The 26,093-nt window shown below is 34.6% G+C and overlaps 1 protein-coding gene across 3 annotated transcripts in view; it reads right to left on the minus strand.

The window, feature by feature from the left end:
* CSMD3 (CUB and Sushi multiple domains 3) overlaps window positions 1-26,093 on the minus strand; it is a gene marked incomplete at both ends in the record, with an annotated part of 1,095,706 nt that overhangs the window by 586,373 nt on the left and 483,240 nt on the right. For all 3 annotated transcript variants that reach the window (XM_081258479.1, XM_081258478.1, XM_081258477.1), the window contains one exon: window positions 11,408-11,529. In XM_081258479.1, coding sequence (XP_081114605.1) covers window positions 11,408-11,529 — 122 coding nt within the window. The remainder of the gene's footprint in view (window positions 1-11,407; window positions 11,530-26,093) is intronic.

Here is a 26,093-nt window from a genome sequence, read left to right on the forward strand (position 1 = left end):
TAAATGCACCAACATTCGAATTATAGGGGTTCCAGAAGAAGAAGAGAAAAAGAAAGGGACTGAGAAAATATTTGAAGAGATTATAGTTGAAAACTTCCCTAATATGGGAAAGGAAATAGTTAATCAAGTCCAGGAGGCACAGAGAGTCCCATACAGAATAAATCCAAGGAGAAATACGCCAAGACACATATTAATCAAACTGTCAAAAATTAAACACAAAAAAATCATATTAAAAGCAGCAAGGCAAAAACAACAAATAACACACAAGGGAATCCCCATCAGGATAACAGCTGATCTCTCAGCAGAAACTCTACAAGCCAGAAGGGAGTGGCAGGACATAATTAAAGTGATGAAGGAGGAAAACCTGCAACCAAGATTACTCTACCCAGCAAGGATCTCATTCAGATTTGATGGAGAAATTAAAATGTTTACAGACAAGCAAAAGCTGAGAGAGTTCAGCACCACCAAACCAGCTTTACAACAAATGCTAAAGGAACTCCTCTAGGCAAGAAACACAACAGAAGGAAAAGACCTACAATAATGAACCCAAAACAATTAAGAAAATGGGAATAGGAACATACATATCAATAATTACCTTAAATGTAAATGGACTAAATGCTCCCACCAAAAGACACAGCTTGGCTGAATGGATACAAAAACAAGACCCATATATATGCTGTCTACAAGAGACCCAGTTCAGACCTAGAGACACATACAGACTGAAAGTAAGGGGATGGAAAAAGATATTCCATGCAAATGGAAACCAAAAGAAAGCTGGAGTAGCAATTCTCATATCAGACAAAAGAGACTTTAAAATAAAGACTACTAGAAGAGACAAAGAAGGACACTACATAATGATCAAGGGATCGATCCAAGAAGAAGATATAACAATTGTAAATATTTATGCACCCAACATAGGAGCACCTCAATACATAAGGCAAATACTAACAGCCATAAAAGGAGAAATCGACAGTAACACAATCGTAGTAGGGGACTTTAACACCCCACTTTCACCAATGGACAGATCATCCAAAATGAAAATAAATAAGGAAACACAAGCTTTAAATGATACATTAAACAAGATGGGCTTAATTGACATTTATAGGACATTCCATCCAAAAACAACAGAATACACATTTTTCTCAAGTGCTCATGGAACATTCTCCAGGATAGATCATATCTTGGGTCACAAATCAAGCCTTGGTAAACTTAAGAAAATTGAAATTGTATCAAATATCTTTTCCGACCACAATGCTATGAGACTAGATATCAATTACAGGAAAAGAGCTGTAAAAAATACAAACACATGGAGGCTAAACAATACACTACTTAATAACGAAGTGATCACTGAAGAAATCAAAGAGGAAATTAAAAAATACCTAGAAACAAATGACAATGGAGACACGACGACCCAAAACTTATGGGATGCAGCAAAAGCAGTTCTAAGAGGGAAGTTTATAGCAATACAATCCCACCTTAAGAAACAGGAAACATCTCGAATAAACAACCTAACCTTGCACCTAAAGCAATTAGAGAAAGAAGAACAAAAACATCCCAAAGTTAGCAGAAGGAAAGAAATCATAAAAATCAGATCAGAAATAAATGAAAAAGAAATGAAGGAAATGATAGCAAAGATCAATAAAACTAAAAGCTGGTTCTTTGAGAAGATAAACAAAATTGATAAACCATTAGCCAGACTCATCAAGAAAAAAAGGGAGAAGACTCAGATCAATAGAATTAGAAATGAAAAAGGAGAAGTAACAACTGACACTGCAGAAATACAAAAGATCATGAGAGATTACTATAAGCAACTCTATGCCAATAAAATGGACAACCTGGAAGAAATGGACAAATTCTTAGAAATGCACAACCTGCCAAGACTGAATCAGGAAGAAATAGAAAATATGAACAGACCAATCACAAGCACTGAAACTGAAACTGTGATAAAAAATCTTCCAACAAACAAAAGCCCAGGACCAGATGGCTTCACAGGCGATTTTATCAAGCATTTAGAGAAGAGCTAACACCTATCCTTCTCAAACTCTTCCAAAATATAGCAGAGGGAGGAACACTCCCAAACTCATTCTACGAGGCCACCATCACCCTGATACCAAAACCAGGCAAGGATGTCACAAAGAAAGAAAACTACAGGCCAATATCACTGATGAACATAGATGCAAAAATCCTCAACAAAATACTAGCAAACAGAATCCAACAGCACATTAAAAGGATCATACACCATGATCAAGTGGGGTTTATTCCAGGAATGCAAGGATTCTTCAATATATGCAAATCAATCAACGTGATACACCATATTAACAAACTGAAGGAGAAATACCATATGATCATCTCAATAGATGCAGAGAAAGCTTTCGACAAAATTCAACACCCATTTATGATAAAAACCCTGCAGAAAGTAGGCATAGAGGGAACTTTCCTCAACATAATAACGGCCATATATGACAAACCCACAGCCAGCATCGTCCTCATTGGTGAAAAACTGAAACCATTTCTACTAAGATCAGGAACAAGACAAGGTTGCCCACTCTCACCACTCTCATTCAACATAGTTTTGGAAGTTTTAGCCACAGCAATCAGAGAAGAAAAGGAAATAAAAGGAATCCAAATCGGAAAAGAAGAAGTAAAGCTGTCACTGTTTGCAGATGACATGATACTATACATAGAGAATCCTAAAGATGCTACCAGAAAACTACTAAAGCTAATCAATGAATTTGGTAAAGTTGCAGGATACAAAATTAATGCACAGAAATCTCTGGCATTCCTATATACTAATGATGAAAAATCTGAAAGTGAAATCAAGGAAACACTCCCATTTACCACTGCAACAAAAAGAATAAAATATCTAGGAATAAACCTACCTAAGGAGACAAAAGACCTGTATGCAGAAAATTATAAGACACTGATGAAAGAAATTAAAGATGATACAAATAGATGGAGAGATGTACCATGTTCTTGGATTGGAAGAATCAACACTGTGAAAATGACTCTACTACCCAAAGCAATCTACAGATTCAATGCAATCCCTATCAAACTACCACTGGCATTTTTCACAGAACTAGAACAAAAAATTTCACAATTTGTATGAAAACACAAAAGACCCCGAATAGCCAAAGCAATCTTGAGAACGAAAAATGGAGCTGGAGGAATCAGGCTCCCTGACTTCAGACTATACTACAAAGCTACAGTAATCAAGACAGTATGGTACTGGCACAAAAACAGAAAGATAGAGCTAGATCAATGGAACAGGATAGAAAGCCCAGAGATAAACCCACGGACATATGGTCCCCTTATCTTTGATTAAGGAGGCAGGAATGTACAGTGGAGAAAGGACAGTCTCTTCAATAAGTGGTGCTGGGAAAACTGGACAGGGACATGTAAAAGTATGAGATTAGATCACTCCCTAACACCATACAAAAAAATAAGCTCAAGATGGATTAAAGACCTAAATGTAAGGCCAGACACTATCAAACTCTTAGAGGAAAACATAGGCAGAACACTCTATGACATAAATCACAGCAAGATCCTTTTTGACCCACCTCCTAGAGAAATGGAAATAAAGACAAAAATAAACACATGGGACCTAATGAAACTTAAAAGCTTTTGCACAGCAAAGGAAACCATAAACAAGACCAAAAGACAACCCTCAGAATGGGAGAAAATATTTTCAAATGAAGCAACTGACAAAGGATTAATCTCCAAAATTTATAAGCAGCTCATGCAGCTCAATAACAAAAAAACAAACAACCCATTCCAAAAATGGGCAGAAGACCTAAATAGACATTTCTCCACAGAAGATATACAGACTGCCAACAAACACATGAAAGGATGCTCAACATCTTTACTCATTAGAGAAATGCAAATCAAAACTACAATGAGATCTCATCTCACACCAGTCAGAATGGCCATCATCAAAAAATCTAGAAACAATAAATGATGGAGAGGGTGTGGAAAAAAGGGAACACTCTTACAATGCTGGTGGGAATGTGAATTGGTACAGCCACTATGGAGAACGGTATGGAGGTTCCTTAAAAAACTACAAATAGAACTACCATATGACCCAGCAATCCCACTACTGGGCATATACCCTGAGAAAACCATAATTCAAAAAGAGACATGTACCAAAATGTTCGTAGCAGCCCTATTTACAATAGCCCGGAGGTGGAAACAACCTAAGTGTCCATCATCGGATGAATGGGTAAAAAAGATGTGGCACATATATACAATGTAATATTACTCAGCCATAAAAAGAAATGAAATTGAGCTATTTGTAATGAGGTGGATGGACCTAGAGTCTGTCATACAGAGTGAAGTAAGTCAGAAAGAGAAAGACAAATACTGTATGCTGACACATATATATGGAATTTAAGAAAAAAAATGTCATGAAGAACATAGGGGTAAGACAGGAATAAAGACACAGACCTACTAGAGAATGGACTTGAGGATATGGGGAGGGGGAAGGGTAAGCTGTGACAAAGTGAAAGAGCGGCATGGACATATATACACTACCAAACGTAAGGTAGATAGCTAGTGGGAATCAGCCGCATAGCACAGGGAGATCAGCTCGGTGCTTTGTGACCGCCTGGAGAGGTGGGATAGGGAGGGTGGGAGGGAGATGCAAAAGGGAGGGGATATGGGAACATATGTATATGTATAACTGATTAAATTTGTTATAAAGCAAAAAAAAATCAGGTTATTGAAAAATATTAATAAACTGTTTACAAAGGCTTACTAGGTAAAAAAAAAAAAGAAAATTGTGGATGTTATGTTGAAACACCAATCAGATAAATCTTCTTCCTAAAAACTTTTAATTTGTTTAATTCATTCTATAAATTTGTATTTGGAGCCTACTCTTTACCAGGTGTTATTCTACTGCTGGGGATATAGACAAACTTTCCTCCCTTCTTGGGGAAGTATACAAAAGATAGAGAAGCAGCATATAATATAATACCATACAATATGAGATCTTCAAATACTGATGTGTTACAAGATGCTATAAAAAAATAAAGCAAGGAGATAGAGATGGAGGTGGTCAGTGATTCAGGGGAGAGAAAGTGACACTTAAGAGATATCTAAATGAAGTAAGAGATATCATGTTTCTCATTACATTTTTGGATGGATCGCAGAGGGCCCTGTATGATCCGAGCTTTAATCAGCTCTATAGCCTCCATTTCTTACATTCTTCTCCTTACCCACTATGCCACAGGACCGCTGTCATCTTTTTAGTTTCTAGAAGACACCAGGCTCTGGCTTCCCTGGTGGCACAGTGGTTGAGAGTCCGCCTGCCGATGCAGGGGACGTGGGTTCGTGCCCCAGTCTGGGAAGATCCCACATGCCACAGAGCAGCTGGGCCCGTGAGCCATGGCTGCTGAGCCTGCGTGTCCGGAGCCTGTGCTCCGCAACGGGAGAGGCCACAACAGTGAGAGGCCTGTGTACCGCCAAAAAAAAAAAAAAAATCTTCTTGAATGTATTGTGAATTGTTTTGGGCCCTTAACATGTGAACTCTCCTGGAGAATGTTCCATGTGCACTTGACAAGAATTTGTATTCTGCTGATTTTGGATGGACTGTTCTATATGCCTATTAAGGACTTAATTTGGTGTAAGGTGTTGTTTAGGTCTATTGTTTCATTATTGATTGTCTGCCAGGATGATCTATACATTGATGTAACTGGGGTGCTCAAGTCCCTTACTATTACTGTATTGCTTTCAATTTCTCCTTTTAAGTCTGTTAATATTTGTTTTATATATCTTGGTGTTATGTTAGGTACATATACATTTATAAATGCTGTATCTTCTTGGTGGACTGGCTCTGTTATCATTATGTAACGCCCCTGTCTTTTATTATCGTCTTTATTTTAAAGTCTACTTTTTCTTATATGAGTATCATATTAGCTTTCTTTTCATTTCCATTTGCATGGAATATCTTTTTCCATCCCTTCACCTTTAGTTTGTGTGTGTTCTCACTCCTGAAGTGAGTCACTTGTAAGTAGCATTCAGATGGGTCTTTTTTTTTTTTTTTAAATCCATTTATTCTCCCTAGGTCTTTTCATTGGAAAATTTCATCCATTTACATTTAAAGTAATTATTGATAGGTATGTACTTATTGCCACTTTGGTAATTGTTTTCTGGTTTCTGTAGTTTTTCTCTGTTCTTTTCTTCCTCTCTCTTTTCCTTGGGTTTTGGTTGTTTTCTTTAGCATTATTTTTAAATTTCTGTTCATTTTTTTGTGTACTTACTTTATGTTTTTTCCTTGTAATTATCATGAGGCTCACATACTACATTCTAATTAAATAGCAGTTTGTCTTAAGTTGTTAGGAACTTAAATTTGAACAAATTCCAATGCTGTATATCTTCACTTCTCCAAGTGTTTTATACTTTTGATGACACACTTTACATCTTTTTATGTATCCCTTAACTATTGTAATTTTACTACTTTTGTCTTTTAATCCTCATGCTTGCTTTATAAGTAATTGATATACTACCTTTGTTATATATTTACCTTTTGCAGTGGATTTTTACTTTGTTTTCTTATTATTTAATTACTGACATTTATTTTCAGCCTAAAGAAGGTCCTTTAACATTTTTCTCAGGGCCAGTTTAGTGGTGGTGAAGTTCTTTAGCTTATGCTTCCCTGGGAAACTCTTTTTTTTTTTTTTTTTTTTTGCGGTACACGGGCCTCTCACTGTTGTGGCCTCTCCCGTTGCGGAGCACAGGCTCCGGACGCGCAGGCCCAGCGGCCATGGCTCACGGGCCCAGCCGCTCCGTGGCATGTGGGATCTTCCCGGACTGGGGCATGAACCCGTGTCCCCTGCACCGGCAGGCGGGCTCTCAACCACTGCGCCACCAGGGAAGCCCAAATTTTTTTTGTAGACGGTTTTTTTTTTTTTTCTTTTGCGGTACACGGGTCTTTCACTGCTGTGGCCTCTCCTGTCGCGGAGCACAGGCTCCGGACGCGCAGGCCCAGCGGCCATGGCTCACGGGCATAGCCGCTCCACGGCATGTGGGATCTTCCCGGACCGGGGCACGAACCCGTGTCCCCTGCATCGGCAGGTGGACTCTCAACCACTGCGCCACCAGGGAAGCCCCCTGGGAAACTCTTAATCTCTCTTTCAATTCTGAATGATAACCTTCCTGGGTATGTTACTGCAGAATTCTTGGTTGGTTGTTTTTTCCTTTCAGCACTTTAAATATGCCATGCCACTGCTTTTGGCCTGTAAGATTTCTGCTGAAAAAAACAAAACAAAACAAAACAAAAAAACTGCTGATAGCCTTATGGTGTTTCCCTTACGTGTAACAGGTTGTTTTTCTCTTGCTGCTTTTAGTATTCTCTCTTTGTCCTTGACTTTTACCATTTTTAATTATAATGTGTCTTGTTATGTGTCTCTCTGGGTCCATCTAATTTAGAATTCTCTGCTTTCTGGATCTTGATGTCTGTTTCCCCTCCAGATTATGAAAATTTTCAGCCATTATTTCTTCAATAATTTTCCTCATTTTTTCTTTTTCTTCCTTCTGGGACCACTATAACACAAATGTTATTCCTGTTGATCTTGTCCCACAGGTTTCTTAAGATGTATTCAGTTTTTTTAAATTCTTTATTCATTTTGCTGCTCTGTCTGGGTGAGTTCCATTGGCTTGTCTTCCAGCTTGCTTATTCATTCTTCTACCTCATCCAACTTGTTTTTGAACCCCTATAGTGTATTTTTCAGTTCAGTTATAACTTCTGTTTGGTATTTCCTCATATTTTCTGTCTCTTTGTTGAAGTTCTCACTGTGTCTGTCCATTCTTCTCCTGTGTTCAGTGAGAATATTTATGACTATTACTTTGAACTCTGTATAAAGTAGATTGTTTAACTCTGCTTTATTTTGTTTTCTGAGGCATTGTCTTGTTCTTTCACTTGTAACATAGTCCTCTGTCTCCTCATTTTGCCTAATTCTCTGTATTTGTCTCTATGTATTAGGTAAATCAGCTACCTCTCCCAGTCTTGGAGGAGTGACTTTATGTAGGAGATGTTCTGTAGGGCTCAGAAGTGCCAGGCACTCAAGGGGTATCTCCTATGTGGACTGCATGCATCCTCCTGTTGTGGAGGGGCTTCAGCTGCTGCTGCAGTGTGCTGGTGGGCAGGGCTGGCCTCTATCATGGCTGACTGCAGGGCCTGGTCATGGTAGCTGCTGGACACTGGGCAGAGTCACATCCCAGCTGGTTCTGTGGCTTGGCCAAGGCACAGGAGTAGGTGGAGATCTTTGTGGGGAACATCCACTGGCAGTAACAGGTTAGATGGAGATATCCTAAATGGTGCTTTCCAGAGATGGTATTAGCAAGGTACCCTGATATTTCAAAAATGGCTCCCATCAGTGTCTTAGTCCCCAGAGAGCATCTCAACTGGTTCCTGCCTCTCCAGCAGACACTTTAAGATCAGTAAGGGAGTCCCCTTTACCTTTGACCTTTTCAAGTGATTTAAATCACTTTTCAATCTGGTCATTTTGTGCTGGTTTTCAGGTTGACTGAGTCTGCATGTGACCCCTTTAAGAGCGAGTTTTCCATTCACTGTAGTTCTACAGTTTTCCTGGATGTATTACCCATTGTTTTTCAAAGCCATGTGTTTTAGGGGCTCATCTTTCCTGTGAAGGATCTAAGGGTTGGGGTGCTTGACATGAAGTTCAAATCTCTTGCTTCTCAAGGAAAATATCCATACCTTGTGATCCTTCCAGACTGTGAATCACTGTGGCCAGGGTGTATCTTTTTTCCTTGGCATGACTGCATCTCTGTTTCTCCTAACTGTCCCTTTACCCTTTGTGGCTGTCCTTTCACCCTTTGTTGTGGAGATTCTGTTGTGTTTTCAGGCCCCTTTCAGAGGGAATTATCCCATATGTAGTTGTATATTTGTTGTATCTGTGGGAAGAGTTGAGTTCAGGATCTTCCAATACCACCATCTTGAACCCTCCCCAATGATTGCTTTTAAATTATCAAACATAAAGAAAAACATGAGCAATGATTTTTGAAGAAAATCATAGATATTGAGGGGTTAAGTATCTTGGTTAATTTGGGTTTATACCAACTAAGAGAGCTCTGCGCCTGTGGTTTATGCCAGTAACTATCTTCCCAAAAGAGTTCTGACATGGTAATCTATGTAAACAAATCTTCCAACAGTATTTGTCAAAATATATGGTTATAACCTGTAGTGCATCATAAAATTGATTTAGTGAGGCATGACCAGTATTTTAAAAATAGATTACAGCAAGTTAGAATCAAAAACAGAGAACTGCATTCATGTAGTCAGGGGAAATTATTTTGTAGCATTGTATGTATGTATGTGTGTGTCTCTGTGTGTGTTTGTGTGTGTGTGTGTGTGTGTGAGTGAACTGGGCCACAATGTAAAATAAAATCGTGGGAGATGGTTGAAAATGTTTGGATTTTTACAGGGTATCTTAAAATGGATATAAACCAACAGATCAAAAATTAATGTCCTCAATCAGCTATTTGATAAAAATAGCAAAGAAAGTAATTATGTCTTCCTTAGAAAATAAATTCGATTTTTTTAGGGAGAGAAAGAATAGATAAAAGTTTGGTAGTTTGGTTAAGAAAAGCAAGGAGAAATGTGATGACCTCTGTGAAACTTCAGGTAATTCAATAATGAAAATGAGTTAAGCTTAGCAAAGTAAACATCTTATAGAGCAGGAGATAATTACCACATTTTGCTGACAATTATAGGTAACTGCTATGACACAAAAAAGATTTCTATCTCAATACAAGATTAATACAATATATTTCTCCCACACTTTACAATGAATTTGCTTCATGCTCATCTTAGTATAAGATACTTATGTCTTAGTGTGAGATACGTCATTGTAAATAACACACATCTTATAAAGTACAGACTTTTGCTACCTATGTGATCTTGGACACGTTATTTATCTTCTTTATTAAATGCAGACATAAAATTATTTATCTATTAAGGGAAGTCTTAAAATTAAATAATTCATGAAAAGTGTGGCGAATGGTACCCGGCATGTTGCTAAATGTTCAATAAATGTGAGTTTATTTTTTCTCAAGTAGTTCATGATTTTTTTTCCTTAACAACCCATAATTTGCACAGAGAAGGTATTTGATAAATAAACATTTGCTGAATTGAGTAAGTAAATTCGGGTTGGGTGAGTAAAATGATTTCCTTTGGGTTGGGTAAGTAAAATGGGTTGGTTAAGTAAAATGATTTCCTTTATGAAGGTGAAGAGTTAGATTTAGTAATTTTCCCAAGGTTTATACAGATAGTTTAGGGGAGCGTAGGCTTCTGACCTAGTTCTTATGAGTTGTAAATCAGGGCTCTCCTATACGGCAAGTGTAATTGACCACTGAGTTGATTTTTAAAACAACCCTGCTACTCTTATGATTGTTTTATGAACATAAAACCCCAAACAGTCTGGAAAATAGTATACTTTGTATCTAATGATGAGTTAATGTTTTTAAGTACTTATTAACTCTGCTAAGTACTCTGTATGCATTACTTCACTTACTTCTCATAACTTTGAAATACATGCTCTTATTACATACATTTTATAGATAAAGAAACTGAATTTCAGAGAGGTTAAATAGCTTGATCAAAATTGTTAGTTGGTAAAGTCTAAATCAGTATTTGAACTACAAATCTGACCCAGTTTTATGGACTCTACCACCAACCTTTCCTTAATCTAACTCAGATAAGATATCATATATTCTGAGAGGAATTCTGACTCTTCCTATTTAGGTCCTCACTATACATTCTTGTAAGGAGAAGCAGGATAGAGAGAACAGAAACAGAAAACTTGCTTATTTTTCAGCTGCTCTTTCGTTCATTCAGCATTATAATTTTGTTTGAAGTACCATGGCATATACATATTTAGATGTATTATTAATTTTTAGTCAAATAGAAAGATAACCCAACCTTTAGAAGTACCCATAATATGAATCCTCTATTAGTGGAGAGCACATTAATAACTTTTTATAATAAAGAAAAGCTATGTGATCTGTGGCAATAGAGAAACATTGAAAGGAAAGGCAGCTATGTATAAAAACATGATATACCTGAATGATATGTCAAGCAGAAAGATACGAAGTGAAAAGCCATTATTTATGGCCTCTTTAAAAAAAATAAGTATACTTACAACCTTCAAAAGCATGTCTCAGAAAACATTAATTTATAATTTTAATGTGTTGTCGTTTATATGTTAGTTGGGATAGAACTGCAGTATTTAACATTTTTTCCATATTTCTCATATAAGTTTATGTTTTGTATAACGGATAAGTAGGAAATATTTCAGAAATCATACGTTAGGTATGAATTTTTCTTCACTGCACTCCCTCATGATGTCTTTGTCTTTATGGTTGTGCTTTTTCATCAGACATGGTTTTCATTTACCTTATTGGTGTTCACCGCTGTGATGACCCAGACACACTGTGCATTGCTGTCATACTGGAATGGAAAGTTGGGAGACGTAAAGGTTCCACTTGGTCCTTGAAGATTAGAGCCACATGTCTTCACTAAAAGAGAAATTGCATTTTAAAAGGTGAACGTGCCACATGCAAAATCATAGCAATAAAATAACTTGCAAATAGACTTTAAATTCAAAATTTCATGATAATAACCACATTGAAATATATATTATGACATTCTAATGTGACATCGAAATGAGAGTGTTTTTTACACTCTGAAGTTCACAAGCTCATATTTTAAACATTAATCGAAAACTAGTTATGAATAAAAGTGTGAAGCATGATAAATTGTCCTCTGACTGTAAATAGGTTAGTTTAATTAGTGAGAGGTTATATTTATTCAATATTGTGTTAACAAAATTCTACAAAGAGGAAGAAGCAAATCTTTGGATTGATTAGCAATTTAAATAGTGTTTTCCTTTCTATTTATTAAGAACACTAGGACTCATAATAGCATAATAGCATAAAACTCATAATTGAAACATCAATATTAAAACTACTTTTTCTGTTCTTATAACAGTGAATTGGGCCATTCAGATTACAAAAAGAGCTACACTGAAGTAATTTTAAGAAATTCCCACAAAAGTCATGTTACAATTTTTCCTCAGTTTTCTAGCCCTTCTCTCTTCTAATTATCAAAAGAGTTTCTGACCACACTGTATATGACTTGACTTCCTTCTTGAGCACCACAAAAGTTTCTTGGTGGCATTACTTTTGATATGCATTTTTTTTGCCCCATTCCATTAAAATCCTGCCTAAGTCATTTTTTTCCAATCCATCAATAATAATTCATTGTATTTTTAAGTCATGTACAGTTTAATATAGATTTTCATATGCACATAAAACTTTACATATAATCACTTTAAAGATCAGTTTATGGAGGTCTCAAAAGTTTGTTTGACTTGTCCAAGATCACTCAGCTAGTATATAGCATAGTCAAGATTCGAGCTCAGGTCTTCCAACTTCAAGTCATATCTTTTTATCATGAAATGTGTGTCTCTCTAGTATGTTAGTGTTTTTTAGCTAGTTTTTTTTTCCTTTAGCTCATATTTTAGCATGAATATATTCTAGACAACTTTGTGGTGATTTATTGGTTACTTTTAATTTTCTCTTGTTTGTGTCTGACTTCTATATTTTAAACAATAAAACTGTTATTTTATAATAAGGAAAAATTAACAAACGGTATTTTTCTTCCTTCAGCATCAATTACCAACCTTCCCTTTTTCATTTACTACCCCACTTCTTGTAAGTCTTCCATGTTCATTACTCCATTTTCTTCTCTCCTGTTCACTTTTTTTTAAAATTTCCAATTTCCATAGTATAAATACCTTGGCTGATTTTAGGCTACCAAAGCTTTGTCAAGGCCTCACAAAATTTCTGAATATTTAACATTTGGTTTCTTTTTTACAGCTTTATTGAGATATAGTTGGCATATAACATTGTGTAAGTTTAAGGTGAACAACATGATGATTTAATTAACACCTCCATCACCTCACATAATCACCACTTGTGCATGTGTGTGTGTAGTGAGAAATGTTTAAGATCTACTCTCTTAGTAACCTTCAAGTATGTGGTACAGCATTATTAATTATATTCACCATACTGTACATTATATCTTCAGAAGTTATTCATCTTATAACTGGAAATTTGTTCCCTTTAACCTAGCACCTCCAGACTCACTTTTGAGAATTACTATTCTGTTTCTATGAGTTTGTCTTTTTTAGATTCCACATATAAGTGAGATCATTATATTGCAACTTCTCGTAAGTCTTCCATGTTCACTACTCCATTTTTTTCTCCCCCATTCACTTTTGAAAGTATTTCAGCCTAAGTTCTCTTGTTTCAGTGTTGAAATTGCTGTCACAATGCCAGAAATGATCTCCTAAATCTAATAGTATCTCTTCATTTTTTTTCTACATACTTAATCTCTCAGCAATAATGGAAAGTACTGATCAACTTTGAAATTCTCAGTTTTCCCTTACATAGTCCTGAATCTCTTGATTCTAGGCCTATTTGCTTTGAATAGTTATGCTCCATACCCTGTGTTCTGGTTCTATTTTTTTCCCATCTGACCCTTAAGTAGCATAATATTAAATTTATTTCACAGTCTATTTTCTCTTTGTTCAATGCTCTCTCTGAATAGTTATTCCAATTCAATTTTACGGCAACAATGATCATTTGTGTTGACAGCTCTCAAATCTACATCACTAATTTTGTCATCTCTCTTGATTTCTAGAGTAAATTTTTTCTCTGTCTACTGGACATTCCATGAAATATTTTAAAGTGTTTAATGAAAACTTTAACTAACCCCTCCCACCTCCTTCCCATGCATACATATGCACTCCTCAAGACCTATGTATTCCACTTCTGAAACATCTTATTATCCGTCTTTTTCTTCTCTTCCCAATACCCAGTGCTTCATAATCATCTTTTTCCTAGACTAGATATAGCTACTTAACTCCTTTCCTATACTCCATTTTCACTCTCTGTTCCATCCTCCTTAGTGCTACTACTCTTACCTTTCTAAATACAAATTTGATTATTTCACTTAATTGCATAAAAACTTGATCTGTTTCCTATAGGATCAATTATCAACTGCCTAAAATAGAATATAAAATCATTCCTGTAAGGATATAGGTTTATTTTCCAATACAACTTCCTGCCATCTTATACTGTCATACACTCAACTTCTGCCAGAAAAAAATTTTTTTTTCTTTGAATATATATACCTTTTATAGTTTTCCACTTTTTCCATGTTGTTCTCCCAGGCTAAGATGTTATTCCTTCTTACATTTGCCTGAGGAAAATCTATTCATTTAAACAAAGTTAAACCAATGTGCCACTTCTTTCTATAGGAAGTGTTCCCAATTCTTCCACTCAGGGTTCTGTAATGGATTGTAGTCCTCACAGCACATCATTTGAACGGCATATCCATAAAGGTGTTTAAGTGCTAGTGATGTGATAAAGAATGCAGCATAAAATATTTACAAACTTTATAGCAATAAGAATTTTAGAACAATCACATGATTGGTTTGAAGTTAGTAGAAACATCTTTCTAATTGGACATACTACTTCGAGTGGCTCTTACTACTTGGTAATTCTCTGGCATGCTTTGTGTTCTAAAATGTGCAAACACTTACAGTCCTTTGTGGACAGGCCTTGTTTATCACCTCTGTTCATTAACTCTTAGTGCATTGGCCTTCATGATGTAGAAATGTTTACTGAAAAAACAAATATCCAAGTTCTTTGGCACAGCTCTTAAATTGACTGTAAAATATGTGCTCTCTACATGCTGATAAAGAATGCTTAAAAATATGTTTCAGACTGGGAAGTTGTCTTTTTTGAAAATGACTTTCTTTTCACATAAAAATAAAGAAAAAAGCACTCATAAAATGACAAGTAAGAATCACCCATAAATATGCTGGTCTTCCTGACTGCTTCTGTCCAAACCAAAGAGTAACCACTTAACAAGTAAGGTTGTATTTCTGTAAATATTTTCATTTTGTAGGTGTACATGTTTTTACAAAATTCTTGGCTTTTTGTGTGTTGGAGTGTTTTAAGAAACTGAGCTAATTCTATACATATTCCTCTGAAACTTATTTTCCCCTCATGTATCATGAATACTGTTCTAGGTCAGCATATGTAGATTTATTTAATAGATTTCACAGTCACAACAGTAGCTGATGTATGTATTACAAATTTTTGACAGCCATCAACTATGAGAATAGCACATGGTAATTAGGGGTTTCCTTAATCCTGGGTTGGGGAATGAGAAGACCAGCCATTTGAGCAGATTTGCAACAGTTGACCCATAGCAACCAACATACAATATAACTGAAAGGAAAAATTATCTTGTAAGCCACTAAGATTTTGTGGTTGCTTGTTATACAGCACATGCTAGTGAAAGTTTGTTTTAATTTTTTCAGCTATAAAATATAATCCAGGAATGGAGATCTTGGTACCTATATCTTTATACTTGTGCTAATACGTGTTCTTTATATCTGTGCTATCATGGCAGAATGAATTCTTCAAAGGCTTACTTAGCTACGATATGTGAGGATTTAAAAGTCGGATAAATATGTGTAAATTACTCCACACTTTTTTTCAGTATACTCTCAAAAATGGTATAAAGAAGAATAGGTCTCCACATTCTCACCAAAATAATAGTGTTATCTATTTGTGTTTTTGTCGTTACATTAAATATGTTAATAACATTTTGATTTCCAATTCTCTACATTATTAGTATGGTTCGGCAGAAGTTTTTACTGCTATTTCTATTTCTTTTGCTCTGATTTTTCTGTTCATGTACACTTTTTCTAGTTTCAATTGTCCTTTTCTCATAGTTTTACAGAAGTTTCCTACATATTATCAGTATTAACCATTTTTTATGCATGTTGTCATTATTTTCCCAGTCTTTTTTTTTTAATTTGTAAACTTTGCTTTTAGTTAATTTTCTCTGAAAACTTTTTTAGAAGTACATGTAAATCTATCAGTATTTTCCTCTAGGGTAGCTGTGTTTTATGTCTTGGTTAGGAAAGGTTTCTTCAAATCTAGGTTTTCAAAAGTTGAAAAGGTTGAAAACACCATCTAATGTTTAATTCTCATACTTTCAAATTTTATGTTATAGTTAAACTTTTCATTTATCTGGAAATTAATTTTGTATGGTGTGAAGTAGGGTAGATAATTATACTTTCCACTATATGGATATCTGTTTTCCCAGTAGCATTTATAGTAAACTGTTTTATTCCCCACCAATTTAAAATGCCATATGTATTTTGTTATGTTATGCTCCACCCCCATTTTCTCTCAGAAATCCATACATGGATCTGAACTGGTATTTTGTGTACTGATTCACTTATCTATGATTATTTCTCTGAAATACCATACTGTTTAATCACTTTTAATATAGACATTGCAAATCTCGTCATTGTTCAATTTCATTATTTTCTTTGTCATTCTTGAATATCTACTTTTCCATGAACTTTTGGCATGTCAGTTTGTGAAGTTTAAAAAAGATTGGTAGTCTTATTGAATTATATTGAACTCATACATCATTTTGATACAAATTTTCTTCTTCAATGTAGCATTAATAACACAAAGGAGAAAGATAAATGTGATTGCAGTAGATGCTTATTAAATGTTTGATAAATAAAGCAAAAATTCCTGATTTAAGTTTTAGAGACACAGAAATAGTAGAAAAAGGAGAAAACTTTCTAAATGTAACAATAAATGTATGAAATTAAAAGAAGTATTAGACTATGTGAAAACTTTTGCCATTAAAGATTAGAACAAAACATGGATGCTCAAAATCTGTGACAGCATTCAACATTATCTCAGAAGTTCTAGGTAATGCAATAAATAGGAAAAATTTGGAAAGGATTACAAAATAAAAAGTTATCATTTTTTTACTTACAATATGCAATCTGCCTACCTAAACTCAAGAGTTAATAATTTGTCTACAATTTATACTATGTTGATTGGCAATTCAAATGGAAAGATCCAATTCACACAAGCAACAAAGTAAATATGTAATTTTGAAAAACATATTTGGCAAGAAAGGTATAAGACTTCTATAAAGAGAACCATAAAAAAAATCTGAAGGAAATGAAATCAAACCTGTGTAAGTGAAAAGACAGGTTGTGTTCTGGATGGGAAGGCTTGTTGTCACAAAGATGTTAACATCCTGATTTCAGCAGTTTAAAATGAATTGATACAAATTAGCTAATTTTTAATATAGTCTATATATCTATGATTATTTTAACTCTTAGTGCCTCTAACATAGTTGTTTTACAATATTCTGTATGTTTTATTCATGTTCCACCTATATTTTTAAAAAGGTAGAGAAGAATAGCTAATTTATCCTTTTCTACTCTTGTTTTCGAAGTAAAATGAGCCTATATATAAGGAGACACTGTGAGCTACTGTTAAGAGGATTATGCCCTTTCAAGAAAATGATGTAGGGCTTCCCTGGCGGCGCAGTGGTTGAGAGTCTGCCTGCTGATGCAGGGGACGCAGGTTCGTGCCCCGGTCCGGGAAGATCCCACATGCCACGGAGCAACTAAGCCCGTGAGCCATGGCCGCTGAGCCTGCGCGTCCGGAGCCTGTTGCTCCACAACGGGAGAGGCCACAACAGTGAGAGGCCCGCGTACCGCAAAAAAAAAAAAAAAAAAAAAAAAAAAAAGAAAATGATGTAAGTATAGTAGCAGAAAACAAACAAACAAAAATTCATCCTTAACCTCTCTATCAATATACCACAGTCCTATTTTTTCCTCAGGTCAAGCACATAGAGTTAACTATGCTTTGAGAAACACCTAAGAAAAAGGTTAAATACAATGAAATATGGTTTGGTTCAACTGTAACCTCCAGGCATTTAGATTTATGCTGGATATAATGTTTGAACTACTCAAGTAAGAGAAGCAAAAATTTTATTTTTTGGTTGAATAAGAAAGATACAATTCTCAGGTTAAATATCCTTTTTGCATGGAATATACCAGCTGGGTCCGGTCTATAGTGTTCTCTGGGTCTACTGAACCCTGAAGTCTCTTTCACTCTCTCCTTCCAGAACCTTCATGAATTTTTAATAATATTGAGGGACTATTGTGATCCTGTTCCAACATATTCTCAAGATTTGAAAATTCCTTAAAGCTCCTTCCACTCACTTACTTGCAATTCCTTAAACACAGTGAGAATGTTTCCACTTTAAGACGTTAGTACTTGCTTTTTTTCTCACTTTGTATAGGTTTCTCCTCAAACAGTTCTTAATAAATAGTCTATTCTGACTAATCTATATGACTAACCTATCTAAACGTTAGATTTTTAAGTATCATCTTCATACACTACATACACTGAGATATACATATTTACACACAGTATATACACATGCATACATATGTACACACACATATATATACCATTGTTTACTGTCTCTTTTCCTTATTAGAATGACAGCTACATGAGAGCAAGGACTAGGTTTTGCTCACCATGGTGTCTGCAGTGCCTAGAACAGAGTGTGGTCCATAGTAGATACTCATTAAATACAGGAATGAATGAATGAGACCATGATTAAAATAATGAGAGTCACAACAAAGATTTGATTTTGTTTCTGGTTTCTATCTTTCTTCCCCCCACCTCCTTTGCATGTAGTGGCAATTTAGGCCACCACCCTTTTGTGGATATTGTCATCCAACTAGGGTTCACTAACAGCTCTGTGAACAATTAATCTCTATTGTCTCCTGCCCTAAGGCTGTGTCTTAGGTATGTTGGAAGATTTCTAGCAAGTAACAATTCTTTGTTATGAGGGGCACGATAGCCTATGTCTTTAACGGAGTCATTAGGAGGAAGCCCAAATAGCTTTGTAGTTTGTGTATCTTTACTATCCCTGCATCTTCAACTTACTTTGTGTTCACACTTGAGCAAATCCAAACGATCTGAATCTCATTCTTTTACCTGTAAACTTAGACAGTTACACTATATCACCCATTCTCTCTGACAGGCATACAATGACTTTACACTATATTATGCAGTTATCTCTGTGCTCTTAATGGTTTCTCCCAATAGGTGCAATGAGATTAGTAGAGCCTGGAAGGTATTTTGTTGTCCAATCTCAGACACATTGCTTTATTGTTATTAAAACGGTTTGATGATGTATGAAACATGGAAAATTATGGATTTTTAGTAAAAAAAGTCAATTTGAAATATTATGTATTTGTAACATTTCCCTTTTCTTTCACCTGTGAATTAACATTGTGATCTTACCCTAGCAGAAGTATTTCCATTTCTATCTTTCAATATCCACAGTGATCACTTATTATTCAGGGATGAGACTCATAGTATTAGATCATTTCTGAGAATAACTTGATATTGGCCACAGAATAAACTATATTTCTTATGCTACACAAGAGGTGACAGACAAAGCAGGTGACATTAATTTTAACTTAGTAGAGTTTCTATTGCTCCTAGAAACTCTAACTTGTAACTTGGAAAATTAGACGTTCTAATAAGGTATGACAATCAATGTATATAACAATGAATAAGTATGAATAGCCCAAACTTTGTGAGCGTCACCAAATCAGAATGGCTTAGACTATGGGACATGTACCAACAAAAACTTATTTGTGTTAGGGTTTCTGATAGGGCCCTGCTAGGTATGACAATAAATATTGCTAGGGAAAAACATAAAATAACTAAACCTGAGTAAGTGTTGGTAATTAATGATGGACAACTTCTAGTATTCAATGGGATTTGAACATGGAGAGACATGGTATGGTTACCTCCCAGACATGAAAGGGAGCTATCACTGATCTCATAGAGGTAAACTATGGCAAGCGTTACGCACAATTTCTTTCTAATCTGTCTTTGCCCAAACACCACCAGTGGTAATTGAACTTTAACCTTACTATCTATACTTTGCAACAAGGTTGATAGCATGTGTTTTTATTATGACATTTGATTAAAGCAGAAAGTGGGGGTTTTGATGGATTGATTTTAATTATTTATTTTCTCTCCAAAAGACTGTCTCCTGGGACTAAGACCCAGGAGAGGAAAAAGAGAGTGGTGATAGTATGTCCAGTCATTTAATAATAACTTAAAAAATGTAAATTTATTTTGGATTCCAAGATAGTGGAGTAAGCAAATTATATGTTATAAATAAGAAATATTCGATGGTGGTTGTTTGAGGGAATCAGACTTATTATAGTTTTGTAAACTTCAGTAAGAATCTAGCACCTAAAGCTTTATATGTCTATGATATAAACTGATATTAAGCTTATATTATAAGCTGATATAAACATAAAATTTAAACTGATATTATAGCAATGCATTATTAATGCCACAAAGCAAACTTGATATTTTTATTATTTACTGATCAAATATGTTCCAGATCTAGAAACAAATATGATCTAACAGTTAAGAACTTTTGTTCAGTGAATGTAATCATAAAATTGTTCACTGAAAATAAAAATTAACTTTCACATTTCAATGTAATTTTTCTGATAAATTCTACATACTAATTTTAGATGATATATTTTAATGTATTTGTGGAAGTTAAATGCTGTACAATACTTATTCTGCAAATTCATGTATTCCAAAAACATTAAATGAGTGCATTATTCTATTTGACACACTGTGCTATACACTGAAAGGTAAAGAAGACAGTCAAGGTCTCCGCCCTCATGGAGTTTACAGTGTAGAAGAGAAGAGAAATACTAAACTAGTAGATAAAGTTGGATTTAAGAGATGCTATGGAAGTAATAGATCAAGAAAGGCTATGGAAGTAGATAACAGATCAGGAAAGACTACTCATATGAAGTGACATAGAAAAATAATTGTTTTATTTCTATGTTTTGCCCCCCCCCTTATCTAGTAATTTGGGAGTCTTTCTCCTATGGCTCTTATAGATTCCTTATAAAGAACAAACATTATAAAAAAATTGAGGGTGAACTTGTACAACAATAACACAGTATTCATTTCCATGTAACACTTTTTGAGACATCTTTTAAAATTAATATGTGATCATTACTATTAGAGATGGTTGAATGGAAATGCTTTAGGGACATTCTAAGAAAAAAAAAAACACCTCATGTTGGCAGATGTATATGCATTGAATATAAAATAATCTACTGATAAAAAATGACTGAGAAAATAAAATGGCTCAAGAAATTTAAAAATTTCTAAGACAAGTTATAGGAAATGCAAAAGCTATATTAGTTCAAACAGAAAATAAATATATTTAAAGTTGTGAAAAATATTTTATAAATTAAAGTAAAAATTTTAATGAAGTTATTAGCAACCTAATGAAGAAAAAATGCTTTGAAAATGAAAAGGCTTGGGGAATTAATTTTTAACTGGGATTAGAAAAGATTTGCTGTAAACAATGAATACGGCTTGGTAGAAATTTATTATTAAAGTGGACAAAGGAAAACAGGACAGATGAGAAGAATACCACCAGAACTAGTGTCTGCTTTCTTAATGGACATAAATAGGAATTGTGGGGTTTTCACACAGAAAATAAACTGCATTAAATAAGGTACAGATATATGACTTAAGTGTCAAAATTTTACTCTTTCTGCATGATATTTGGCATATGTCTTGAAGGACTACGTTCAAAAACAGTTTATCTTTCTCTTGCATTTTTTTTTCTGGGGAGGAAACTGCTAATAGTTTGGAAAGTTTCACATAGAGTTATTTTCATTATGAAGTGAAATTCTACATTGGAGTTTCCTCTATAACAATCTTAAACCCAGAAAAGTAGATTTAAATAATGCCTTGAAATATGGTTATAATGCTTTCAATATGTCAGAATTTCATTTTGTTCTTATTTTACTTGTTAATAATTATTTAATATAGTATATAATTTCAACTACCTGAAAAAATGTTGAATTATTAAACTAAGACCTGTTATTAAACTTCAGACAAACAGGTATAGAAACAGTTCTTCAAATCAATTAGAATTCTCATATTGTTAACTGTTGGTCATGAAACACACACACACACACACACTCATACATACACACACGAATCTGAAAGTGAATGATAAAACCTATTTAAATCAGTGTCTGGAACTATCAGAAAGTAGTTGAGTTTAATAACATTTAATTGGACATCTTAGTCTCTATGTCTTCATGAGAAGCTGATAAAATGTCAGAAGTAGAGTAACAATTAGGACTAATCTTCAAATACATCTTAGTGTCATCTGCATAAGAATGAAAGTCTAATCCATGTCTTCGCTGAAAGGACGCATATAAATGTGGAATAATGAAATGAACCCAAAGCAGGGAACTGGAAAACAGAGGACATGCTATGAAAGGGACAGAATTCAAATTAGCAAGGGGCAGACTGCATAGGATCAGATAAACTTGATTAAAACCCAGCAAATGCAATTCCTATTAAAAATGAGAAATAAACATATAGATTTCCAATGCAGAAAAAGTAAGCAATTTTTTTTTCTTTTCCTAGTTCTTAGTTGTGAGTAATTTAATCTAGTCATGAAGGTCATGTTTACATATAATACAGCCTCTCCTAGTGCTTTGTTTCACTGAAACATCCCATTGGTATTAGGATGAGAGCACATATAGCATCAAGTCAGTAATATAAATGATTTACATGAATTAATGTTTTATCATGCTTTATGATGAAAATAAAAGAAAATCAAACTTAATCTAGGTTTGTTAGTAAGAGAAACAAATCAAGTGGTAGGATAGAATGAGATGAATTATCATGCACAACATACATAGAAACTATAGTGTTCTTAAGGCCATCTGGTGGCGGACGAGGGTGGAAAAGAAATGGGAAGTAGAAGAGTAAGGAATAAGATGATGTGAGTAGTAGGATGGTGTGTAGTGAAGAAGTCAGAGGAAAAAACACTTCAGCAACTGGTTGGAAAAAGAATTTAACAGATAAGTGTATGTAATATTGAATTTCAAGTTGTTTGCCTACTTGTGATGTAGACTTCCCTCCTTTTCCTAAATTATCCAGAAGATTAATCAAGCAAGTATTCACCTAGTTATCACCTGCATATGTAAAAATTGTTTTTGTTTGTTTAGATAAAATTGGGGACAATGTCTACTTGAATTTATGTAGAACAGAAATAATCCAGAAATCAAAAATTTAAAGACAATATTAACCATTAGACATTAAGTTTCCAGTTATGAGCAAGAAATTCACTAAAATCTTTTAGAAGAGTTTAGACCTCCTTTATTTTTTTAATTTTTATTTTTTATTGGAGTATCATTGATTAACAATGTTGTGTTAGTTTCAGGTGTACAGCAAAGTGATTCAGTTATATATATAAAAGTATGTATTATTTTTCAAATTCTTTTCCCATTTAGTTTATTACAGAATATTGAGCAGCATTTCCTGTGCTATATAGTAGGTCCTTGTTGGTTATCTATTTTAAATATAGCAGTGTGTACGTGTCAATCCCAAACTCCCAACTATCACTCCTCAACCCTTCCCCTGGTAACCATAAGTTCGTTCCCTCAGTCTGTGAGTCTGTTTCTGTTTTGTATATAAGTTCATTTGTATAATATTTTTTAGATTCCACATATAAGTGATATCATAGGATATTTGTCTTTCTCTGCCTGACTTACTTCACTCAGTATGATAATCTCCAGGTCCATCCATGTTGCTGCAAATGGCATCATTTCATTCTTTTTAATGGCTGAGTAATATTCCATTGTATATATATACCACATCTTCTTTATCCATTCATCAGCCTATGGACATTTAGGTTGCTTCCATGTCTTGCTATTGTAAACAGTGTTATGATGAACATTGGGGTGCATGTATTCTTTCAAACCACGTTTTTCTCTGGATATATGCCCAGGAATGGGATTGCAGGATCATATGGTAGCTCTATTTTTAGTTTGCTAAGGAACCTCCATACTGTTCTCCATAGTGGCTGTACCAATTCACATTCCCACCAACAGTGTAAGAGGGTTCCCTGTTCTGTGCACCCTGTCCAGCATTTATTGTTTGTAGACTTTTTGATGACGGCCGTTCTGACTGGTGTGAGGTGATATCTCATTGTAATTTTGATTTGCATTTCTCTAATAATTAGAGACGTTAAGCATCTTTTCATATGCCTCTTGGCCGTCTGTATGTCTTCTTTGGAGAAACGTTTAGACCTCCTTTGAAATCAGAGTTAAGACTATCTGATCTACATCTAAAAAGGCAGGGAGCTTCATTTGGTGATTTGTAATTTTAAAATGCATCATGTTCTAAGTTACTTCCATAGCTTTTCACATGCTATTTTCTTCATCTCAAATATTCTTTTTTAGCTCTTAACCTGCTAGCTAAAATTCATTCTCCCATATCCTTATTTATATTAGAGTTTTAACACTCTATCTTTTTGTTTACCTACAAGCAATTATGTTCCTTTATGTCAGCAACTATTTCTTTTATCTCTAAGTGACATAAAGTTGGTTTAGTGTATAACACATAGTAAATGCTCAAAACACTTTTATGAAATTTTAATTGATGAATAATTAAATAAAGTAAAATATACCTAAATATAAGAAATAAAAAAGGCCAAAATTTACAATTTAAACACTTCAATTAAACTGCAAGAAAAAGAGGCAATTCATCAAAGAATTGCCTCAGGGAAATTGGATACCACTTGTAATTTTTGACAATCTTTCAACCTAGTGAAAGGTCAAATGAATATTTGATGATGATTTGTTATAATTATTTTATTAGGATATTTATTCAACACAAAACATTGACTTAGAATGTTTCCATGCAGAAATGAATAAGATAGGATCCTTTCTTTAATGGATTTGAAGTCTTAAGGAGGAGTTAGATACAAAGAGGTTATTTTAATAATGTGTAATAAGTGCTAGATAAAGGTAAGCAGGTGTTATAGGAGCATAAAAAGTGGACATTTTTGCAACCTGGGAGTTTAAAGAAGGCATCCTTGAGATAATGTCAGAGTTGAATCTTGAAAAGTTACGACACAGGAACTTAGAACAGAAATTCAGGATAGGCTTCCAGGCTGAGGGAAAAGGGGCACTAAGTAACATGTTGTGTATAAGAAAACTATGTAATTCACAGAAAATCTAAGATTGTTTGGAGCTTGGGAGATTCTTTAGATGGAGACGGAGAGGTAAATGTCTATTCAAGGAAGGCCATAGATGATAGTCTATGGCAGTTGCTGGATTATTCATATTTGGTCAAAACTAAAGGGATAGTTTGCAGGTGTAGAACATCATTTTACTTAACTGTGTCTATATTTTTAGTGTGATCAGTCCAGGTGCCACATGCAGAATAAATTTAAGAAAGTAAAAACTAGATACCTGGAGACAAGAATGAAAAAGTCAAGTCATGTACTATTTTCCCCCATATACTTAAGTTTTTTGTTGTTGTTTTGTTTTGGTTTTTTATATTGCTCTATTTAGTTTTAATGAAGGGTCACAACATATTTATTTATTCACTCATTAATTTACTCAGTCATTCACACAACAAATACTATTTATAAAAGAACTATGAATCACTCAACAGGATGAGAATTGGTGATCATATAGTCATAAACCAGGCCCTGCCTCCCCACACACCTCACATTATCAGGATAGAGACAAACATGAAACGTCAACTATAAGATTAACTAAATAATCTTAAAAAATGCTACAAAGGAGAAGTACAGGGTGCCCTTGAGAGTATATATTTGGGAGACTTACTACAGCAAGAGGAGTCAGATCATGAAGTGCTTTCCCTTAAAAGACTCATTAATACAAGATGGCTTAAGGCATGGCAAAGAAGGACAAAACATGTAAAAAAATCTGGATTATATAGTATAGTTTTAAAAAATTAAATAATTTATTTCTTCCAAATATATCCTACAACCAAACCAAGTTCTAATATTTTCTTTGAATCCTAAGAATATGCTTTTATGAATTGTTAGGAGTTACTTTGGCTAGATTTTAGCTCTTTGTGATGCTGCTAAGCAATTTTTAAAGGAGCAGGACTTCCCTGGTGGCTCAGTGGTTAAGAATCTGCCTCCCAATGCAGGGCACGCTGTTTTGAGCCCTGGTCCGGGAAGATCCCACATGCTGCAGAGCAACTAAGCCCATGCGCCACAACTACTGAAGCCCGTGTGCCTAGAGCCCGTGCTCTACAAC

The sequence above is a fragment of the Mesoplodon bidens genome (assembly GCF_964165515.1).
Source record: "Mesoplodon bidens genome assembly, chromosome: 16".
NCBI lineage: Eukaryota > Metazoa > Chordata > Mammalia > Artiodactyla > Ziphiidae > Mesoplodon > Mesoplodon bidens.